This window comes from Anomalospiza imberbis, chromosome 5 (assembly GCF_031753505.1).
Source record: "Anomalospiza imberbis isolate Cuckoo-Finch-1a 21T00152 chromosome 5, ASM3175350v1, whole genome shotgun sequence".
Lineage (NCBI taxonomy): Eukaryota > Metazoa > Chordata > Aves > Passeriformes > Viduidae > Anomalospiza > Anomalospiza imberbis.
The window spans coordinates 56057235-56081125 of NC_089685.1; the positions used below are offsets into that span (position 1 = coordinate 56057235).

General features: G+C 39.6%; 1 protein-coding gene across 13 annotated transcripts in view; it reads left to right on the forward strand.

The window, feature by feature from the left end:
• TBXAS1 (thromboxane A synthase 1) overlaps positions 1-23891 on the forward strand; it is a 234713-nt gene that overhangs the window by 135787 nt on the left and 75035 nt on the right. For 12 of the 13 annotated variants that reach the window (XM_068190947.1, XM_068190954.1, XM_068190959.1 and 9 more), the window contains 3 exons: positions 112-200; positions 2692-2840; positions 4853-4983. The exons of the other annotated variant lie outside the window; for it this stretch is intronic. In XM_068190947.1, coding sequence (XP_068047048.1) covers positions 112-200; positions 2692-2840; positions 4853-4983 — 369 coding nt within the window. The remainder of the gene's footprint in view (positions 1-111; positions 201-2691; positions 2841-4852; positions 4984-23891) is intronic. 13 annotated transcript variants of the gene reach the window in all.

Genomic DNA, 23891 nt, shown 5'->3' on the forward strand with positions numbered 1-23891 from the left:
GAGCTCTATCCCATTTATCAGATAAAACATAATTTAAAATAATTGTTTCTGTTTGGTATTTTTTTCTTAACATTTTAATGTTTCTTCACAATTCAATATGTTCCTTTCCAGATGACACCACTGATAAACCAGGCCTGTGACATCCTGCTGTGTAACTTGAAAGTCTGTGCAGATTCCGGAAAAGCTTTTGATATCCAGAGGTATGTTCAACATGCCAAAAATTAGTAGCAAATTATAAAAAAAAAAAAAAAAAAAGAAAAAAACCAGTCAATAGCAGCAGCTATTCTAAATTTACACTTACTGTAGGAAAGATTTTTTTTCTTCCCTCCCTTTAAAAAATGGAGATCACAGTTTAATGGAGGGTGTGTCTGATAAAGCCTTTTCTTCCTGGGACAGCCATTGCATACTTGAAAAGTAATTTTGGTAAAGCATCTAATGTATTTCTGGCAGTTATTTAATGAAGTTTTAACAGCTGGAATGACGAAGGAATGCTGCATCAGTCCCTGTCCAGTCTGTTTTCTGCAGGCTGTCAATAATGTACAAACATAAGAATTGGTCTAGTATCAAATATATCTAGTCCATCACTCTTTTGCTTTTTTTTTTTTTAATATGGGGTTTTTTTGAGCACTTAATCATTCTTACAACATTCTTCATAACCCCCTCTCATGGCATGCTAGCTTTTGGGAAAGAAACAGGATCAGTACTCCAGATGAAAATGCACCACTGATTTATCAAATGACATTTTAATATTTTCCATATTGTACTTTCTCTCATTTGTTATGCATTTAATATCCTATTATCTTTTCTGTTACTCTTTCATCAGAGGTCTTCATTGAACTGTTCACAACACTGTCTAGTCCCTTCTCTGAGTAGCTGCATTTCCTCTAAGATTCTGAGTAGTAGTTCAAATACATTCTTTCTAACAGGCACTATTTTTGCTTCATTTTGCTTACACTTTGCTGGGTTGGTCAGTGCCCTCTGAAGTTCTTCATAATTTTCCCAAACTGAAGCAGCACAAATAATATTGTTTCATCAGAAGAAATGGATATTTAGCCACAATTTATTAATCTTTTTTCAAGAACGTGTGCACAGGCAAGTGTGCGTGTACGCACAGAGATCTCTTTAATAAACAGCTGAAGAGATGCTATGAAACCTCAAGATACATTATACTAGCCTAGTGCTGTGATGAAAATTGACCTTTTCAGTCCTTCCAGTCTTTTCCATTTTTCCATTTGTCCTTTGTCTTTGAGTGGTCTTTTAGCTATTGATCCATTATAGGGTTTCACCTCTCAAGAGACACTTTGGAAAAGACCCTTTGAAAGTATAAATGAATGATGTTGACCGTCTGGGAACATGATATTTCCAGTTGTTTTACCATACTACCATTTCAGCAGGTTTGATATATTTATACATGTGATTCTCATTCCACTGCAGTTTTACAGAATTGCCTTGGGAGCTGTTTTTTTTGGATGAAAAGACCTATCTGTAACCTCCTATGACCTTAGTTGTCTTTAGCTGTTTTGTGTTTTGCCAACAACTCAAAATTCAGTTTTTAAGGTTGTTTTCTTTTTCAGTACCTTGGAGAGGTAGATGATTGAGTCCTTCTGAAATTGTTTTTATAGCAATGCCCCCCTTTTAACTTTTAACTTCTAATGATGCTTTCTGTGTGTGTATGTGTGTGTGTGTAAGAGTTGAAGACCAAAAGAAGTGAGTTTTACATTATTTTTGTTACATTTTAAGTATTCTCTGATGTGATCAGAATGACAGGTCACAAAGATCGTAGTTTAGAAATACTGATTCACATAATATATGCAGGATATAATGGGCCTGGCTCCTGTTCTTCTCTTCATACTTCCTCACTCAGATTAAAACACCAGAGACTGATATTAGCCTTTTGTAATGCTCATGGAAGTACAGGTATTGCTTACTTCACCATGGATCAGAGGAATCAGATTCTAAGGATATTTTACATTCTCGGTCCACTTACTTCAAAACTTAATAGAGCTGCTAAAGCCCACTAGGAAAATAAAGATGGTAAGACAACTGGATAGATGGTGAGATATGCAGGGAGCCATTTAGTAAGTTCTGAAGTGTCTATATCATGGGCCACAGATCTTTTGGGGTTCTCAAAGCACTGGCAGCTCCTCACTAGAGATACAGATTTCACTTGGCATCAGTTTCTCTTGAATTTGTCCACAGAGTTACATTACAAAGGAGGTAAGAAGAAGAAGGAAATTCTTAAAGACCTTAACTTTACCTAAGAACCTCTTGTCTCTGAGAGTTCAGACTGGACTGGAAATAGTTGTGGTTTTTGCAGTTAAAAATGAGAAAGGAATGGTCTCATTTATTAGGATGCATTCTAAGAAAATGCTTATGCATCTCTGATGTGTTGCATTTGATTTCTAGGTCATAACAAATTAAATTGTTTTTAATAAAATTTTAGTGGAATTACTGAGCTGTATGAAAATACGTTCACTTTGTAGGTATGGAGAAAGTGATCATTATCAAGTATCACCATTTGTCAGAATGATGGAAACATCTCTTGTTAGCAAAGCTCAAATCTAAAATCAAAAGGAAACTTGGTGGCAAAAATGAATGCTATGTGATGTTTGTAGAAGTAAGATATTAATGGATATAGATAGATTGTAGATACTTGTAGATAATAATTTGTCGTTCTTCAATTAAATGCAGGTGTTACAACTGCTTTACCTTGGATGTTGTCGGTAGCGTAGCTTTTGGTACTGAGGTGGATTCTCAGAAGAATCCTGATGACCCCTTTGTTAAGAATTGCAGAACATTCTTTGAAATGTCTTTGTTTAAGCCTCTTCTCATTCTAATCCGTGAGTATAGTCTACATTTGTCTACTTTCTTGTGGTAATTTCATAAAAGTCATTCTCAAATTGCAAAACATGCTGAAGCCAGGGTAGGAAGTATTATAGCTGACATTATTTCAGAGGGATTCAGAATGCAACCTACAGGCCACTTCTACCCTTGAGATTTCCATAACATGCTCTACAGGTCTTGTAACCATTAGTGAAACTTACTGCAGAAACTGAGAGTCCAGGAACACAATGCGCCTGGTTAATCTGACAGGGAAGTTTCTGGGTCCTGCAGTTTCTACAATACTTTTTTGTAGTATACTTCTCACTAAAACAGAGTAATTGCCCTTTGGGACCTAAGTGTAAAGTTTTTGTGCACTTGGTTTCTTAGTAGAGATTGAAATACCACCCATTTAAAACCCACTAAAGAAAAGAGGTGGAAGAGTATAAACAGATTGTGTAAGTACTCACATTTCTTTTTTGAACACTGTCCACAGCCTGGTTGATGGCTCTGAAGGATAAAGAACACAAGTGTCCTGAAGAGAATGCATTTATTTTAGATTAATAGATAGGCAATGCAAGAGTGGGGTATAAAACCATGTAGTTCTAGGGCATGAAAACTTGGGCTTCATGGTGGTGATGATCTTGATAATTCAAGGGCAGTAAGAATCACAGCTGAGGAAGCCACAGAATAATCAAGGCTTTTGAGGTTTTATCATCTTGTTAGCTAGACCTGCACACAGTAATATCAGGTGGCACAGTGGCAAAGTTTCCTGTGCCCATCTGATCCTGCTGGCATTACAGATTGCACCAGTACTCGCAGCACATCAACTGTTTCCTTCTGGAGTTCTGTATCCAAATTGCCCTGAGGTTAACATTTAACCTGATTGCAAAATGTGATTTGTAACCAATTTCTTAAGGGACAGAAATGTGCTCCTATACATCCAAGAGCAATGTGTCCTTCATTAAAGAAAAGTTTCTGTAGTGTTTGGAGTGGGATTCCTTGATTCATCTCTTTCTGCTCATTCATTAATGTGGTGAGAATTTCCACATTGTAGTTGCCCTGTTGGCAGGACAGGGTTTATCCAATTATCAATTTATGAGTCTTAAGTTGTTCATAAGTTAATGAGGGGTTTATTAGGATATAAGACTTCACTCAGGTTTCTAGGTTGTGACTATAAAAATATAGACTGGAGACCATCCTTGTGATAATATCCCACTTCCTGAGTCTGTGGCCTGTTAAGAGAAGCAAAATAAATAGAATCACACAATAGTCTATGTTGGAAGAGACCTTAAAAAGTCATCTAGTCCAATCCCCTGCAATAAGCAGGGATGTCTTCAACCAGGTCAGTTTGCTCAGAACCCCGTCCAGCCTGACCTTGAATGTTCCCGCGGATGGGGCATCCACCACCTCCCTGGGCAGCATGTGCCCCTGTTTTACAAGCTTCATGGTAAAGAACTTCTTCCTTATATTTTATCTGAATTGTCTCTCTTTTAGTTTAAATCCCATTGTCTTTGTCCTGTTGCGAGAGGCCCTGCTAAAGAGCCCCATCCTTCATATAAGTCCTTAATACTGGACAGTACTAGGGACCTATATGAATTCCTGTTCATTCCTGTTAAACAGGAATGAAAACTACCCAGTTTCACATGTGGGTGCCATAAGCTGCTAGGCCAGTTCAAGATTTCCCACTTTCCCTGTGTAATTATCTGAGCAGGTAGGGGAAATAATGTTGTTGTGGTGGCTCTGTGACACCCAAAAATCTGAACCAAAATTTTGAGGCATTGTGGAAACAAGCTTGGAAGGCATCTGTTTGGAAAGGGAGTCATGGCCAGCAGGACATCTCCAAAAGGGAATCCTCTTTTACTTCCACCCTCACAGGTTGCTAAAGGGAGAGGAAGAGAGGAAAAAATCAGGTTTCATAAAAGGAACACATCCCATTTGATAAGTTTTATAATATTAAGGAAGAGCGAGGGGGACAATTATATGCCCTCACAGTCTGATTCAATGTTTTCTTCTTTAAAATCTCTTACAGTTTCCTTCCCATTCATAATGATCCCATTGCTAAGCATTTTTCCCAACAAGAAACAAAAGGAACTGAATGGATTTTTTATCCAAACCATAAAAAATGCAATTGTCTACAGACGCCAGCAAGATGCAGCTCAGGTAAGACTATTTCTGTGATAAATATATGGATAAGCAAATGTTTTCAGGAAAAACTGGAAGTGGCATAAGCCTCTGTTTGAAAAACAAACTCAATCTCTCTGAACATTCCAAGTGTTATAGTGAAGATTTGATTGATTTTTAGCTTTATGTACCATCAGGCAGAATTGTTAACACATCACAATATTGTTTCTCTTAGTATTTCTCTTCAAGTAAGGATGCAGTAAAGTTAGGTCTGCAATGATTTCTCAGCCTACTTTCTAGACCCAGAAGGAAGGATTCAGCCTGTGGAATTTTCTCATCCTAAAGTCGTGTGTCATGTCTACACTGCTTTTCCTCAAGGACCAGAGGAAAAAAAAAAAAGCCCCCACTGAGTGTTTCAACCCAGTCTCTCCCTAAGAGGTGAAGCAGGTTTCCCAGAGTCCTGTGCCAGTTCCTGCTGCTTTGGAACATGGGAAGAATTTGAATGTCTGGGTAGAGCAGTCACTGAGCTGAGATGGCTAAATAGGAAGGTAGTAAATACCAGCTGAAGTGTGCAAACAAATGGCTACCCATTGTTAGCAGATAATTTGTTACCTTTTTTTTTTTTTTTTTTGACATAAGGCATTCTGAGGAGGTTTTTTGTGTTTGTTTTTAGTCACTCTTGTTTTATGAAGTATGTTAAGGCACATACCCTTTAATGAAAGTCTTTCTATTTTTGGTATATAAAGAATTTGGAACGTTGGCCTGTGCTTTGGTTCCATGATACAAAAGTTCTTCTTTTGTCCAAAACTAACAAGCATGAAATGAAATTAAATCCCAAGATTTCTTTAATTTCATTTTATTTTTATTTTCTCTTTTTTTCCATTAAGTTTAATTTCATTTCATCTCATTTCATCTCATTTCATTTCATTCCTTGACTTGTCATTTCATTCCTTTCATGAAATGAAATCCCAAGATTTCATTTAATTTAATTTTGTTACACTTCATATAATTTCATTTTTTAATTTCTGTTTTTAAATTTCATTTCATTCGATTTCAGTCTTTGATTTGGCTTGTCATTTCCTTTCACGAAATGAAAGCTCATTTCGTGAAAGGAAAGGAAAAGAAATCTCAAGATTTCATCTAATTCCATTCTGGTATGTTTCCATTAATTTCTTTTAGTTTAACTTCATTTCATTCAATTTCATTTCAATTCATTCCATTGAATTTAATTTAATTTCATTCCTTGACTTTTCATTTCATTGTCATTCATGACATGAAATCCCAAGATTTCATTTAATTTCTTTGTTTCATTTAATTTATTTTCATTTTTTAGTTTGTTTTTTAAAATTGTATTTCCCTTTATCCCATGATGTATAATTTAATTTGTTTTTAATTATTTGATTTAATTATTTGATTTTTCATTTTATTTCATGAAACAAATTTTCATTTCATGAAAGAATATGAATTCTCAAGATTTCATTTATTTTTTCATATTTTTTCACTTTTTTTTTTGCATTCCACTTTCATTTCCTTTTATTGTGTGAAGTTTCATTTAATTTCCTTTCATGGGGGGATATGGATGTGTAGTGAGAAACAAAGAATATCAGTGAGAATTCCATTTTTGAGATAACTGAAACAAATTTTTGCATAACAATTGGCATGAAACACACAGCATCCACATGAAGGAAGCTGTTAATACTGAGGTGTAAGAAATGCTTCTTACCCCTCTGAGATGAAGAGTAATGCTGATGGAGTAACAGCACAGGTGAGAATGGATCCTGCCAACTTATTCGCACAGCTTCACCCCACGGCTGCCACTTTTCAGGATAAAATGGATTTTGGTTTACCCTACATTACCTCCAGGACACATTTAAAAATTAAATTTATATTCAAATACATTGCTGCTCTTTGACTTTTTCTGCAGTGCTGTCTCCCTTCTACATTTGTTGCAGTTTATCACTACATGCTGCTTGTTGTTCCTTCAGCCCACCTTCATCAGTCTTTGTTTTTCTTTCCATCTGAAGGATGGTAAGCACCACTGACTGGCCACAAACAACTTGTGATTCATAAATAAGGTTCCTGGCCCATGCTGAGTGCTTGCAGGAATATTTTCTGGCAGTGATGGTGTGTATAAACTGCTTGCAGGCATCTCATTTCTACTGCATAGGTCCAGTGTGAACTTTTAATGGCCTACAGATGTGCCTGTAGGTATGGACAGTTTTAAATCAAAGACACATGCCAAGGGGGTCTGCATGGAAAGTCTATTCTGTGTATGAATTATGAAAGGATAAAAGGGACAATGAAACAACCTAATGTGGATTAAAAGTGGTTGCTGTATTAATTGTTATTAATGAAAGGCAGTGTGTTTCTGTGGCCCTAGCACTGAGGAGACCAATCATGGGCTAAACCCTTCACTGTGCTAGACCTGGTCACTGCCTTAAACAAGGGACAGCACAGAAAAAAGTGAAGTTGTAGTGACAAGATCAGGAAGCAGAAATCTGCATAATACAGCCTGTTTGCAGGTTACAGCAGTTGATGGACCAGAGGCTCTGGGTTCTACTGGAAGGGATACTGGGAGGTGCTTTAAGAGATAACACATGGCAGTGGGTGCCCAACACCAGGACAACGTGGGGAAAAGTGCAAGGTCCGTGTTTGCCTTAGCAGTGTATGCACAGCTCCATGGCTGCCTGTGCACCCATCTGCTCCTGGACCTTTGCTTAGTTTGCAAAATTAGCATATGGGAGCTATTTCAAGTGCTAGGAGTTAGACTGTTAGGGACAGATTTCTTAATGCAAATTAAGTCTCCTTTGCAGTTCAGGATCACTATTGTTCAAAAGTGACTGGAAAGTTTGGAGTGTTCTTTTTTTCCCTTTTCACTGCTTGTCTTGATACACTCTTTTAGAATTTTGAATGTTTTAGGTTGGTGGCACATGAGTCTTGTTACAAATATAGGCAACTAATATTTATGCCAGAGACATAAAAATGGTGTGTGAAACAGAACAAAATGCAGCTTTTTTTTCAATTTAATGCAGGAATTAAATCTGTAGAGATGAGGTGTCCCAGATAGCCCTGCACATCTCCCTCTCCGTGAAGGAGAATTACGTCCTCTGTCCTAGGTCTCAAATGATGAAATGTACCCACTGAAACCAGTTGGAGTTTTGGCACTGAATTTTAATAAGGCCAAGATATAACCAGCAGCCACTGGTTCTTGGTGCTAATAATGAGAGCTACAAGCAAAGTCCTATGGCCTCCCTGAGGTGCATTAGGCCAATGGGTATTCCTTAGTTTGCCACATTCCTGGATGTTACGTTGTGTGCATCTTTTACTCCCCGTTGATTTCATCACCATTAAAAATGCTTTGGGGTTCTTTTCTTGAGGGCCGGGGGCAGGGAGGATAAAAAAAGCCTTTGGAACAAACTGTAAAACAATGAAAAGCTCCATGACAGTGATTCAGCTGAAACTTGTCTTCCTCTCATCTGCAGCTAATGTGAACAAAGAATAAAGAAAGGCCAAAAAAACAATGTGACAAGCAAAGTCAGCCTGTTATCATCCCTGTTCTATCAGTAAATGAAACAATGCTTCTGAATGCCTAAAGATAATCCCTTGGGTAGATAGTAATTTTACAGCCAGGTTTAGATCTAATAACATGCTTGGAGCTTATATGAGATCTGTGATGTCACTTTCTCTCATCCCCTCGGTTAGTGGTGCAGATGTCATTTTAATTATATATTATCTTTATGTGGTCACTTAAATAATTCTAGTCCTGGATATTCCATTCATTTGGCTTATGTACAAAAATATTTAATGCCTGTACTTTAGAAATTTTAATACATTTATTCATGGATTCAAATTATTGTAAAAGGCTTTCCCCACTATTTACGGAAGAGCAAATTTACCCAGCTCAGAAGAAACAGCACAAATTTAATGCACCACTTAACACCTACTTTAAAGAATCCAGCAAGATTTAAATGTTCAAATACCTTACCCTGATTATCTGCCCAGGTTTAAGTTTTTCCCTGAGGCAAAATATTTCCAGAGACAGGGCAGATAGACTATTTGTTTACTTTAATAAATGATACATTGATAGTTTTTCATTTAATAATCTGATATTCAAATTGGTTTTGTGTTAGAGTTCTTTTTATATCATGTTATAGCTCACTTCTTAACCTACTGGTTTATTTTAAATTGTGATGTCTAGATGAAGAAGTCTTGCATAGTGCTCAAAACTGAGACTCCTTTCTAAAACTGTAGGTTGAAACTAAGCCCTCTGTCAGCAGATGGAAGTCCAGAGTTTCATTTGTAATCTGAAGTAATAACAACAACTGTATTGTAACAATTTAAGGCTATTGATTGTTTTTGGAAAATCACAACAGATCTGTGGGAAAATCCAGTATTGAAAATAAACATCCTTTAACAAGGAGAATTGGAGAATTCATACAGAACTCAACAAATTCTTCTGATATTTCCTGTTTTTTCAAGTCATACTGTCTGCTGTGAATGCATAATTCAAGGTCACATAATCCATGCCAGTAGTGATCTGATGATGCTTCTGATGACCATCAGCTACTTCTTGGTGTTCTCAAGACAATTTGGAATGAGAGAGTGACAAAGGACAGGGAAGTATCAGCAGAACTATTCACTGGCATCTCAGTTTGCCTTTCAGTCAGTCTGGCTGGAGACTCACAGACTACTTGAGTGCTTTTAATGCAAACACAGAGCAGACAGAAGGAACAACATAAGAGTGTGAAGGCTGTGCTGCTGGGAGCCATGCTTCCCTTTGAGCCCTGTGGTGTAAAGCCACACAGAAACTGTACAGTTGTCAGTCCTGGTGATGATTTAGCCTCCTTTTAATTGGTGTGGCTCTGGGATGCTCTGTAGTCTGCTGTGCCAGGTATAGAAAAAAGAAGTTGTCCTCTGGTCAACCATTACAACCTCCTCCAGTTTTCCCTGCTTCCATCCTCATTCCTGGCCAGTCATCATCCCTGATCACCAGTAGCTACAGTCAGTGGCTCTGCTTTTCCCAGGTTGCCTGTACACTTGGGCAAGCATGAGAGGTTCCTAGTGAGTGGAAAAAACCTGCTGAAAATCCTTTGGTTTTTCAGCATCACCAATGGGAACCTAAGGTCAGAAGACTGAATTTTGAGTAACTCTGAAACTAAAGTATTTAAATACCTGCAAAGGGGGATGGGCTTCTCTTGCTCTACAGACTAGCTAAGGAAATGTGCTATAAAGAAGAGGTAACTTTTAGTGTCTTTGTGGGAAATTATGACTTCGTTAGAGTTTTAATCTCTGGTACACTGATTCCCAGGGATAAACATGTAATGATCTCCCCTAAGGGGAAGAGGGACATGTGTGTGTGTACCTGCATTCTGGAGGATAAGTGACAATCTGAAAACCTAATTACTGTGGCACTCTGTTCTTTTCTCTTCCTTCCCCAGTAGTTCCCTGGAGTCTTTCCTTTTCATGAACTAATGAACTATTTTATTCAAGAGCTGCTTGAAATGAGTTGAGCAGAGGTAATCCTCCTGAAAAAGTCTGATCCTCTCCTTGTCAAGGGAAAACTACACAATTACAAAGAAAAGTTAGTTAAAAATTTGCTAAATACTATGTACATTCCAGGAGCCATGTGTGTGTTTGAACTGTGTAAATGCAATACAGATGTTTAAAAGTAAATATTTTTCTACAGAAACAGCAGATGGGAGGATTAGACGCGTTCTAATAGTGTGCAGTATTCTTGCCTTTCTAGAAAACCAAGCAAATTTTGTGTTAGGAAGAAGGTGGTGTCCATTTAAGGATACACACTATATGGCAATATTAAATAGTCAATTTTTATTGATTAATAAAGTCAGTAAAACAAAGGATCAGTCTGGTCCTTTTGTTTTTCAAAGTCTGTTGGAGGCGTGCTGTGATTTTGTTCTGCTGGGCTTTTTCGTCTCATTTTGATCATCCCATTATCCAGTGCCTTTGTCAGGTGGAAGTGTGGACTTTCCAGAAAGGTAAATATGTGTTTTAAAGATATAGAGGAATTGTAGGGTAAATATGGAGTTGAACACAGTTCTCAAAGCTCTATTTCTGCTTCTTTTAGCAGAAGGGTATAATTGCTCTAGAATATGTTAAAAAACTTTTGAACGTTAAATCTGGTGTCTGTGCTTGGGCAGCATGCAGTGATTCTGAGGAAAAAATTACTTAGCATTATATTAAAAGGAATTTTGGTTATTCACCTTCTTTTAAAAGTCAAGCCATTTGCTTGTGGTTTGTCTTCCTTCCTTCCAACATTTGAAGAAAAATTTTTTTTTAAAATATTTATTTTATTTTTCTTGAAGATGTAATGAGTTTTATAACTTTCTCAGAATTTCTGAAGTGGGTATTTAAACATAAAAAAGCCTTGGATGGAAATGAACTGGAAATCCCTATTACTTTTGGGTACCTGTTGATATTTCTTGCTGTTATCTTTCCAAGGAGGAACTGCAGGCTTACCAAATGTGATCTTTGGGTTTCAGGCCTGGGCTGAAGTGTCTGGCTGAAGTTCTTTAATCATGAAATGCAGCTCTGCTGTCTCTCTACTCAAAAGAGATCAAGGACAGAATAAGTAAGGAGAGTGGTGCCTTTCTTGCCTCCCCGAGGTGTGCAGGAAGAGTTTTGCATTACTGCTGGATCTGTCACAGTTCTACAGCTCAGAACACCTGTGAGCCCAGGGCTTTATGGGCACTATGTCCACAAGAAGTTAGCAAATGTCTGGTGGCTACCTGCTGCCAGCAAGCGCCAGCAGCTCTGCTTGCTGTTGCTGACCCTTTGCTCTAAGGCAGCATTTTACTGTCTCCTTGGTCGTGGCTCTAGACAAGGAATAGGCACATGGTATTATGTATGTGTTATCTGCCCCACTCCAGCAAACCCTGCAGCAACTCTAACAACATAATATTGGCATCTGTGATTCTTTCTCTGATGCCTCCACCTCTCTCCATTCCCTTTTGGCCTTTCTCAAGCACTGCAGTGTATCTCCACTTCTTCTTCAGGAGGTGACAGGAACGATGTCCCTATCTCATAATTCACACATGCCACCTCGGCTACACTCTGGAGTTCAAAGTGCCATCTCCATGACTTCTTGGAGCACTGCCCACACAGAATCACAGAATCATTTAGATTATAAAAGGTCTTTAAGTTCATTAAGTCCAACCCATAAACCCAGCACTGTCAAGTCCACCACTCAACCATGTCCACCAAGTGCCACATCTGCATGACTTTTACATACCTCTAGGATTAGTAATTGAGCCCCTTCCCTGGGCAACATATTCCAACAACTGACCACCCTTTTGGCAAAGAGGTTTTCCCTAATATCCAATCAAAAATCTTCTTTGGCACAACTTGAGGCCATTTCCTCTTATTGTATTACTTGGGGAAAAAAAGACCAACCCCCACCTAACTCCAGCCTCCCTTCAGGTGGTTGTAGGGAGTGATAAGGTTCCCCCTGAGCCTCCTTTTCTCCAGACTAAATAACCCCAGCTCCCTCAGCTGCTTCTCATCAGACTGGTGCTCCAGACCCTTCCCCAGCTCCAGTGCTCTTTTCTGGACATGCTCCAGCACCTCAATGCCTTTACTGTAGTGAGGGGCCCAGAACTGAACACAGCACTCAAGGTGCAGCCTCAGCAGTGCCAAGCACAGGCGATGACCATGCTTCAGTTTGCAAGAACACAGACTTGTGCTAATGGACAGAAATTAAGTTGAGCCACCAGGGTGTTCATGGTGATTAATCTGGTTAAGTCTTTGCATATGCACAGCTGCCAAGAATTATCTTGCAGATAGTACCAGGAAAATGTGAGTATTTATGCAGGAAATGCTAACTTCACTTTCCAAGAGGTGTGTGGTGGAGCTCCTTCAGAGTGCCTTCAAAAAATTGTAACTTTGGCCCTTCCTGGGCAGAACAGGGGAGGTTCAGCTCCCTGTAGCAGCATTAATCTGCAGGAAGTCACTAAGCCAACAGGATGCCTTCAGAGGTAAAAGGAGGAAGGACTTAAGTGCTTCTGTCAATAAGTTTTGCGTATATTTTCCTCTTGTTTTCACCAGCTGTTGTGGAAAATGAAGACGGACATTTGGCTTTGCCGATCTACAGCACATGAGAAACATCTTTTATTTGAGAAGGGTGGGATCTTTAGCACTTGAAAAAAGGCTTTTTCATCTAGAGTGAAAATAAATAAACTCACATGTTCAGTCATTGGTAATGTCAAGGTCAAGGTTTTTAATGACTTTTAAGAATTGTGTTTGCATGGTAAAATCAATCTCTTAAAATACTGTTTATTGATAATCCAGGTCAAAAGATAGCTTAAGGAGTCTTCCAAATAATGTTTGCAGTAAAATTTCTGTGAAAAACTGGAAGAAGAAAGAATTGAAAAGCAAACCTGCCTTTTCAAAGAAGCCACCCCTATCACAGAAGGAGAGATGAAAAGTTCTCTCTTTTCCTCTTTTTTTTTTTTTTTTTTTTTCTTTCGTTCTTCTGGGTGCTGGTTGTTGTGGCCATATTCTATTTTTCCGCTTTTTGATACTAAAGGGCATGGAATGGTCAGAGCTCTATTTTACGTGTCCAGTAAAATAAGGTGAGCAAGACCTCATTGTGCTTTGAAGGTGGCATCCAGAGAAAACTGGCCTTTGTCACTGAGTTTTGTGGTGGTGTGACGAGCACAAGCAAAAAAACAGAGGATAAGAAAGCAAAAGAAATTAGCAGGTTGCTTCTTATAAGGGCCTGGGTCTCTGCAATGTAGACCTGGCTCACCTCATCCTAAATTTTTTCTTTACCCTCCTTTATGATCATGAAGGGACCCCGTGCTTGCTATCCAGAGTGAGGTTCAAACATTGCAAATCCTGTTTATGCCTGTGGTAATTCCCTGTAGGCAATAACGTCAGTGCTGGCCACTTGTCCCAGCCTGATCCTGTGCTAGTAATGAGTATTCGCAGCATGCATTTCAGTGTCTGATTAAATCTTTCTGAAAGGCCATCTGTTTGAGGAGGATGTGGCATTGGCTTTAATACTTTTTATACCTAGTACTCAATGCTGCTCTTTCATGACCTTAGACATAAAGTTTGTCCCCTTGGTTAGTTAGCAACTTTCCTGATACTCTTATCAGAGAAAATAATTGAACCAGGTCTGTTGCAGCCTGGTGGGTCACTGAATATATTTGGGCAAATGTTCCTGGATGCTGAAGCCACAGAAATTTCACATAACCAACAAGGCTTTGTTGTGTCCGGGACTCAGAAAAAGGTCTCTGTTTTCTGGAAAGGGAGTAAAGCACATCCAGCTGCCTTTCTTTTATAGCACTCAGAGTAGAATCTGATGCGGTCATATATCTGTTGGTACATACCAAATCAGTAAGCAATCTGGCCTTTCTGCTGCATGCTTCATCTGTGCAAAACAGCCAGCCTAAGCAGTGTTAAATTTGTCTTTCAGGGTCATCTTTCTATAGGCTTGGAAGCACAGTTTCTCTTTGTGATTCTGTTGGCATAAAGCAAATCTTGCCCAGCCTATCTTTTCCTGCTTCCTGTCGTTTGTTTTCCTTCATGGTATGGTCTCAGTATTCACCCCTTCAGCTGAAAGAGAAAATTGTTACCCTGAGGTTGTGCACATTCCCTTTCTTTTGTAACTTGTCTCTCTTACTATTCTTCATCTCTTCTTTATGCTGCCCTTACAGTGTGCTCCCACAAGTTTCTCACAAGGTTCTACTTGAGGTCTCTGAAAGCCCTTCCTTTTCCTTCTTCATCTGTGCTTTGAGTGTGGGGTTTTCAAACCAGCAAGCAAAAGGAATCTTGCATTCAATCAAATAATCTGGAGATTACCTTTCTGCTCTGCAGAGCAGTGTTCTTTAATGCCAAAGTGGGATATAATATCTGATCTTTGTTTACATGGTCTTTTTTTTTTGTTGTTTTTACTTACTCTTAATCTCAATCTGCAAGGGGCCTATTGACTGGGACTGGGAATTTCATATATTAATTTTACGTTGCTGTTCAGAGCAATAGCATGTTTGGGTACTTTTCCACTACAAGCAGGCTTTCCTCTGACACGTGTAACTAGAGCATAGCATCAAAATCTTAATTTAGAAAAAAACACATATTTACTGACCTAATTGTAGTAACAGAGCTTTCTCTTTCTCTGTTGGTTTTCACAATTTCAGTTTTATCTTTCACATGTCATCCTTTTTTTTCCCTTTTATATGCTGTTACTTCACCATTCTTCCTTCCTGAATCGCTTCCAGAGCTAGAAGGGGAGTTGCAGCATTTGTGGTATTAGTGGGTGATCTTTGAATTTTTCTCTTAGTCTCTGTGCGTCTCTGTTTGCCTACAGTGACCTCTCTCAGCCCCACGCACTGCCTTCTTTTTGCAATACAGTATGACCTTTTCTGAATCAGTTATGAAAAAGCTGTTCCATGATATTTCATTCTTGTTCAACCATCCTGTCCATCTTTTGGTGTGTTTTGATCTTTGGGGTTTTTTTCCTTGATCTGTCTCAGCTGTTGCCATCTACTTTGCACTGCTTTGATATTTCTGCCTTTTCTCTCATGTCTACTTACCTTAGCAGATCCATACTCCTACTTAGAGGCACTGGCAGTCCATCTTGCCAGCACGAGAACCATTTAAGTGGCCAACATTTGGATGCCAAGTGCATGAAGTCGCTTTTCTTTTTAACATGTTGACGAGTCAGTCTGACCATCTCAGTGCACAAAGGCAGCCAGCTTTGTTTTCTTGGGGCAATTCCCTTCTTGCCACCGTGTCCAGGCTGCCCCAGGGGCTGCCTCTCCCCACCTGCCCCCATCCTTCTGGAGCCAGCAGGGCCAGAGGCTTTCGCTAGACCCCATCCGCTCATGACCATATCTGGATTTTGAGGAGAATTTAATATTAGAGTTACTTATTATGGAAAACCACAGATTGTCTGCCACTGGTAACCTCGAGGAGAGGCTTGCTGAAATGTGCCCTCCGTGTCATCTGGCTACGAGGCAGGAATCCCTGCATGGTGTTTTCCGTCTGCCTTTTGTTAAGAGCAGCCTGAACGGTGGTGGCGATTCCTTTCCCTCCTGGAAATCCACCTAGAAAATCCCGCATCTGTGGCAGACAATGCTGCCTTGCCCTGGCTTCACAGCCTGAGTGTTCAGGGCTTTCTTCTCTTCCTTCACAGCATCTATCCTTCATTTTTCCCTCCTGCTAGGATAAGCGAGCTATATCTAAGGGAGACAGAGACTAAAGGGGAGCTGAGCACCTCCTTTCTCTCTTCAACAGAAATTTACACTTTTTAATAATGTAATCTCAATTAAAAACATACCAATTAAAATGGGCTTTTTAGTAGCTCTCTGGGGAGAGGGAGCTATAATTCACATTAAAATGTAAAGCTTCAGAAGCAGGGAGAGCTAGGTGCATTGCAAGTGCCCGAATATTCAGTGATTTTAATTACAGTGGAAACTTGATAAATTGCTTTGTGCCACAATCCATTATTAACAGCTTAATGAATATCATTGCTGCCTCTTTTAAACTGCTCCACGGTGAAAATGATTGTCAGTATTTCAGTTGTGAACTCTGATTTTTTGACGTACCTGTATATGTGCCCCTTAAAGAGAGATAAGGTGGCTGAAAGTCTTCAGGCTTGGCTTTGGGGCTAGGTGAGTTCTGCTGGCTGCAGTGTCCTGGGAGAGAGAGCCAGGTGGGAAAATGGAGCTTTGGTGTTCCACCATGACTGGGACTTGCCAGGGTTTAAATCTGCTCCATGCAATTTAAGAGCAATGTGTTTGAGCATGCAAAGAGGGATCACCAGATCATGAGGCTGCCTTTACACGTGATGTTTCTCTGCATAATGCACATCAAGGATAGAGGGCTGCTTGGGCAGTCTGCTCAGGGCTAAAGGAGAGCAACAGTGTCACAGCGCCATGGTCAAGCATGCTGCTGCTGAGCTTATTTTGGAGCAACCAAGGTGCCAGCTGGTTTGAATTTTCCAGGTTTTAGCCAGCAAAAAGCTGACTTGAGGCATGGAATTAGGCAAGTCCTTTTGGAATGCTGAAATGAAACCAGTGATTGTGCTCAGCTTTGAACAGGGATAAAACAGTTATTTTTTTCTTGACAGTCATTATGCTACATACTTATATGTGTATTTGTAGTAAAATGGTACCTTTCCCCCACTTTTCAAAGCAGCTTAATATTTCAAGGAAAAATGTAATTATTAGGAATGATATTATTTTAGATGCTAACAGCAGTTACAGGGGGCTTGTACTTGTGCCCCACTGAAGTGTTGAATCATGGGAATTTAAACAGCCATGGTCTGGTTTCTATGCAATTTATTATTTATTTTGGGTGTTCTGTTTTCTCTTGATCATGTGGTCAGACCAGAGGGTCACAGTTCCAAAGTGGGGTTACTGCCAGGTTTTGACAAGGTCTTGACAAGATCTGACTGAGATGCAGGACAGATCTCAGGACAGAAATTACTAGGAACTGCTCTTCTGATTCAGAGAAGTGTCTATATATGGGATAAACCTGATTTTCTTGGGGGTTATTATTCTAGTTATATTTTTCTGTAAAACAACAAAAATGTATTCATTTCACTGTCTCAGAAATGTTATCCTTACCCATGATGATGCTAACTTGCACCCTGCCAATTACACAGAACCCTTCTGGGTCATTATATTGATAATTACGCACAGGATTTTTTTTTTTTTTTTTTTTCGTGAAGAATCTTGTGTTGACAGAGTAGTAATGATGCCTGTAAGTTCCTTAAGTATTGCTCAGTCAGGGATATATAAGATGTGGGAGATGTCCTCATATTTTTGGGGAGAAAGACAGCTTGTATTTGGCACGCTGTTAATGTTTCTATAGTTGTATTTTTTTAATTTTTATTTTTAGGTTGACTTTAGGAAGCATTCCAGGCTATCATTTTTCATGCATCCCTGTACTAGCAGAGGACAAAGTGGCAGGCAGTAATATAAAATGTCATCTAATTTTTCTTTTGTTCTTTAATTCACACACACGTGCAGCTTTTGTGTGTTTATCGGTGTGCACAAAATGCCTATATTTGCAAGATAATAGCTGTGTAAATATTAGAAAGTCATATTGAAACTCCATGAAGGAAAGGAGAGCATGGGGAGAATCCTTCCTGCTACCGAGGAGCCATCTATTGGATAAAACCCATAACTGAACCGAGCACCATGAAGCTGTGGAGGATAACACAGTTTGTTATTGGTCACTGGTTAGCTGAAAATAATCCTTTCCTTCCCAGTGCTTTCACCCACGGTGTTAGAAGCCTGTATTCCTTCATGCACACAAGTCATGAGAGTCAGATATAGATGTGATTTAGGTACTTTAGGTAAAAGCCAGTTTAATATAGCTGAAAATCCGGGATAAATCCTAATGTAGGATGTAGGTGTGATCATGAATGGATAAGCTGGCAGTAGGATTGCCTGCCAGCAGTGGAAAGCAGTTGCTTGAAGAAGTGATAATGACATTTTTTTTCCCCATATTGTTAATACAGAATATAAATAACATTAGCTGTCCTTTTTTTTTTTTTTTTTTTTTAGCAGTACATGCCATTTATGTCAGTCTCAAAACCATGATTAGTTTAGTTAAAAGAAATTATTTTTTTGGTCTCCTGAAATTACTTAAGGACATCACAAAACTAAATAATGAGCTGTTCCTTCCCTCAAAACATATGCAATCTATATGTTGTGTGATGCAGAAAGAAAGGATCTTGAACAAACCCTGAGAAAAGAGCAGGATGTGAGCAGTAAATTCCCCGAATGGCCCTGAAATGTCTTGATGGTTCTTCAAAGTGAGTGGTGGAGCTTTACAAGAATGTTAAAAGGAGCATATGGGGCTGGAAGAACAAAGAGTAAGAAAGAAATAATGAGATTCCTGTGCATTTTCTTGAATGTGAGTCAACTGCTAAAACAAGAAATTATTATTAATTGGGAATTAAATTTAAGTAAATAAAATTGTAATCTGTGGCAAGTAGAAGAGAACAGAGGGCTGCCTGCAACAGCAGCCTTTAGTCAGCAATTTGAGTCAGCAGAGGGTCAAGCTTCTGGGTGTCAGACACTTAGCCTAAAACACTCCCTTCCTGCATCCTCCCTTCCTCGTGCAAATAACAGAGGGGAGGACAGTCAGATGGTTCAGTGGGAGGCCAGATGAGCTTTGGGAGAGACTGCATGCATGCAGCGTGAAGTAGGGTGGACAGCTTGCTGTTGGTTTGGGGATGGGTGCCTGTTCCACATGCTGGCATGCATGGCAGGGCCTGGCCTGAGCTATTCTTTCCCCCATCACTCAGTTATTTCTTTTCTTGTCTTTCCACACTGTGTATTCTGATAATGTCACTCCTCCCACTTCAAGCAGCAAAACATGTGTGGGGCAGGAGAAGCTCAGCTACCACACACACAAATCCAATATTTATTATTTGCACTGAGATAATGCCAGGAGTCATTTGTCAGAGTGCTGTTATCCTAAATGTTTTGCAAATACAGAATGAGGAGGTTGCTGTCCACTGATATTTGCTGCCAATGTCTCTTGCTCACCACAATGCAGAGACTGGGAAAGCTGGATGGGAGTCTCCAACCACTGAACTTGGGGCTCATTTCTGATCCTTCCCCAAGTGTGCGTGTGATGGAGGGAGCTGTGCTGGTTATGCTGTTGTGCTGTGGCCTGGGGTGACACTGCCAGCCCAGTGTGGCAGAGCTGCCAAGCAGCAGCATACCACAAACTCCATGACACTTCTTTACCATTAGACTGAATTTCATGGTGAAAAACTTAGTGCTTGTCTTAGATATCTGAGCCTGGTACCAGGGGAAACACCCAGAGTCAGAGACAGTGGCCAGTTCATTAGAGGTGTAAACAGACCTGGCTGCAGACAATCCCTTGATTTTACACTGAACAGCTACAGGGAGGGTTTCCAGCTCTCAAGGAAAGCTGCGGGTTTCTCTGTGAGCCCACACAGTTTATGAAACAACCAAACAAATAGGAGTGTAATTTATTTTTTTTCCACCCATAACTGTGGTATCTCTGTATCTTACATAGTACTTCAGCCAAGTCTGTCTTTTGGCTGGGATCTAAAAACCAGTCTGCTCCTGAAAGAGTTGTAAACACCTGTATTAAGATTATATCAACTACAAACAGTTCTGTTCTTTCTTGTAATTCACTAACAGTTAGATCTGAAATTCAAATTTATTATCATGCCAGGTCTATGTGGGACCATATGGAGAAGGAGGCTGCTGTCTTTCAAGATGTGAGCCCTCTAGTGCCACTTGCAGCAGTATAAACTGAGGGGAGGTCACTAACAAAATCTTGGTTTTAAGAATTCCCTCCAGCTTTATTTTCAGGTTGAATTAGGCTTAATCCCTCTGTATGCTACTAATGCTTTTACTTTTGCATTTTAAAGGTCAGAAAGGTGCAAAACTTGTGAGAAACCACCAGTACCTGTGCACTCTTTCTCCTCATGAATGGAGGCACTACTATGTGAACATAATTTTATATTTTTCAGCAGTTTGATTTTTATGTTATCAGCATGCTTTAATAAAGATCTATTTAAAACACACATATATATATATACATATTATAAACAGGTACAGGCTGTGGAGTCGCAGACATTATGAATGTGGCTGGTGAAATCTAATGATTTACAATATCTGTGGTGACTCAGTGGAGGAGGGGAAGCCTGTGCAGTGACGGAAAAGGTCCAGTGCTAGGGTGGACTGCCTGCCTGGGGACGCTGTGGGAAGTCAGGGTTTGCTGGGTTTTTAAGAACAGGTTAGACAAACAGCTGTCAGTGCTGGTTTGGATGATGTTGCCTGGTGGCAAGGGGATGAAGCAGATAACTTGCTGAGTTCCTTCCAGGGCTCCTTCCCCTCTATGATGATGCTTTTGCCTTAAACTCTTTGGACCTGTATAAATCTGTTTTTATCCTAGGTCTTAAACAGTTTTCTGAGATCATCATTAGCTTCTCTTCACGGTGTTTTATAAGATTTGATGTCAGTTGTAGTGATTTTACAGATGGAGAAGCTGCACCAGCTGTAACTGTGCTTTACAAGCAAAAAAGGGGAGTGCAGCTTAAAGCATCTCAGCTTCTGTGGAAGGGCAGTGCTTTAACCAGTAAATCATATTGGCCACTTTGCAGGTTTAGTGGCAAACTCAGCCAATAAAATCCATATCATATTCTAATTCCAGCTTACTCTTGGCTTTATTTTTATTTTTTGGTTTTTTAGAGGAACATTGGTAACATGGAGAAGATCTGTTTTGTTGTCATTTTTGACACTTTTTGTTCAGGTGCCTTCATCTATTTGCTGACAAGCCTACCCCTCCTGGGGGCAGCTTTCATTTTGCTTTTTTGCAACGTTTTTGTAGGGACATATTTCTTTCAAGTAGTAAGCAAAGGCATTGCTGTGGCTTCTGACATCAAATGCAGCGTTATTGAATGCTCACAGTGTTCTCTTATAGATGTGAACTACTGTAAAGAAATTGCATACAAGATTAATGATGATAATATAAGAAAATAGCAATTCCAAAGTTATACAAAATCTTCTCAGTCTAGGGTTTTATTATAAATATTAAGATCAGATCAGACTGGCAAAAGGCTGCTCCACTTTCTGAATCAGCACCCAGTGAATTTTTCTTTTTTGCTTTAAATTTAGTCATTTTTTTTAAGTGCAAACGATATTGCTTTGTAAGACCTGCTTGCCCTCAGACCCTCAGCCCATTCACAATAAAAACACTGCAGTGTTTTCTTCTGCTGATATTACCAAATGCAAACAAAGGAGTTTTATCTGCCAGACTGAAGTCTCCCAGCCTCTCTTGAGCAGTGGCCATACCCTGCAGTCTAACAGAGTCCAGGTCCTTCCAGAGCTGAGCATCACCTGTGAGAGCACCACATTCTCAACCTTCAGACACACAGATTTGAGGGCATCTCATTTGATTTCATCTTCTGTGTTCAAGCACAAGGCAAAAGGACACTCTCTGGAATGTTTTGGAATTGGATGTATTGGCAGAGAAACTGTCTTTTTTTTTTTTTTTTTTTTTTTGCTATTTCACTGAAATGAAGCCTGCAAGTGTTAGAGGTTGAATTTGATCCTTTCAAAGAAGTTTGGCAAAGTGATAGTTTTAGTGGGACTGCATTCTGTGCTTCTTTTTCAAAAGGATCTGGAAAGCTACTGCAGTGCTTTACTGATAACTTCAGTGTGACACAGGTTTGTCTTACCTAAAAAGAGGGTTGCCAAATCAAGCTTATAAAAAGCTTCCTGGATATACATTGACTTAGTAGTGTTTGTACAAGTTTGCTGAAATAATATGAGATGTGAGCTTTCTACCTGATAGATAAGGATTCTGAAATCTATAATTTTGAGTTTTAATCAGAGCATTTAAGAAAGACCAGGAAGGTCTCTACAGTTTATTGTGGTTTGTATTATGTTAGCAGCATCACATTTGCATGACTTTTACACCACAGCAAGTGCTTTACAGACTATCAACCAATTATGTCATTTATTCATCATGAAGTAGATTTTTGTGTTTCTGGGCTCTTTAGAACTCAAAATGCAGATCTGAACTATCAGAGTGGTACAAAATTTGAATATAACTTGCAGAAGACATGATTGAAATCAAAACATTAGGAAATAAAATTCAAACTGATACATATTTGGTAGTTTTTCTTAAGTAATTTTTTACTTCAGCTTGCAGAGAAGTTGAATGTTGGATTAGGTTATTTTCTGACTCAGAGATGGTGCAACTGAGAGGTGTTTTAAAAACTTTTATTTTCAGTCTTATGCGAAGGGTGAGACAATAGAGATGTTATAATTCGTGCTATCACAATCAGAAGCTAACTAAGAATTTGAGAATTGTCTACAAATTCATTTGCTACAGTTGAACAGCTTAATCTCTCTGCCAAAAGCATGACCCAAGGGTCCCCTGGATCCCCAGAGCACGGTGAATTTGCCAGAAGGTCAGCTGCCATGTCAGCCTCAGATATGAAACCACAACTGCCTGTTTAGGGTGGAGAGAGCTGGAGACATCCCTTGTCTCCTGTAAGAAAAGTCATGCTGCATCTTGCGTGTGAGCGGGACATCTCTCTCCTTCTGACAGCTGCAAAGCTTGAGAGCCGTGATTTGGGGCGGGAAGGTGGATTCTGGCGGCCTGGCCTTCCCCAACACGGCGCACATCTGTTCTTGCAGCGCGGAGCGCGCCGCTCGTTCCGCCTCCGTGCAGAGCCATTTCTCTGCATGGCCAGGTGATGCTTAAGGAGACTAATGAGAGGAATGATACAGCCCAGAACACTGGTGTCAGGAAATATACTGCAAGGTGTCTATCTTGGGGAAGCTGTAAGCGGAGCTTGTCTTATTATATATTTCAGAGGGGATGTCTGTGTCACCGCCAAGCTAGACATTCGCCCTGTCCCACGCTGCATTCAAATGATACGGTTTTGGTTCAAATCCTAGCTTTCCATTCAATTATCATTGGCTTAATGACAGGGTCTGTGTTGTACAGGGGCAAATCAAGAGTCCATCGCATTAGCACGCCATTCTTTTGTGGCAGGAATTTGTATCTGAGACCATTGTAACGTAACTATGCAAAAGTCAGAGGACAGGATGGAGGCTATTATGGGCTTCTGCTTTTTGTGAGGAAAATCAAACAAATGTCCCTGATGGAAAAAGGAAGCCAGCAGCTGGATGTGATGACCAAAGAATGTTTTTGTGCAGTGGCACTGTAAGTACCTGGTCTGTTGTTAAATTAAGAAAAAAATGTAATTTTGAAATATTTTTTTTCCTTCTGCTGTCAGATGAAGTGGAGAAACCCGCCCTGTGAATTTTCATTAGATGCTTTTTCCTTATTTCCAGCACTTAACAATCCAATTATATTTGGGTTTATGCTAGTATTTGCCTCTATTGCCATTGTTAGGTTTTGGAATCAGAGCGATTTTTCCATCCTGATGGTGCGGAAAAAAAATATGTTTCATT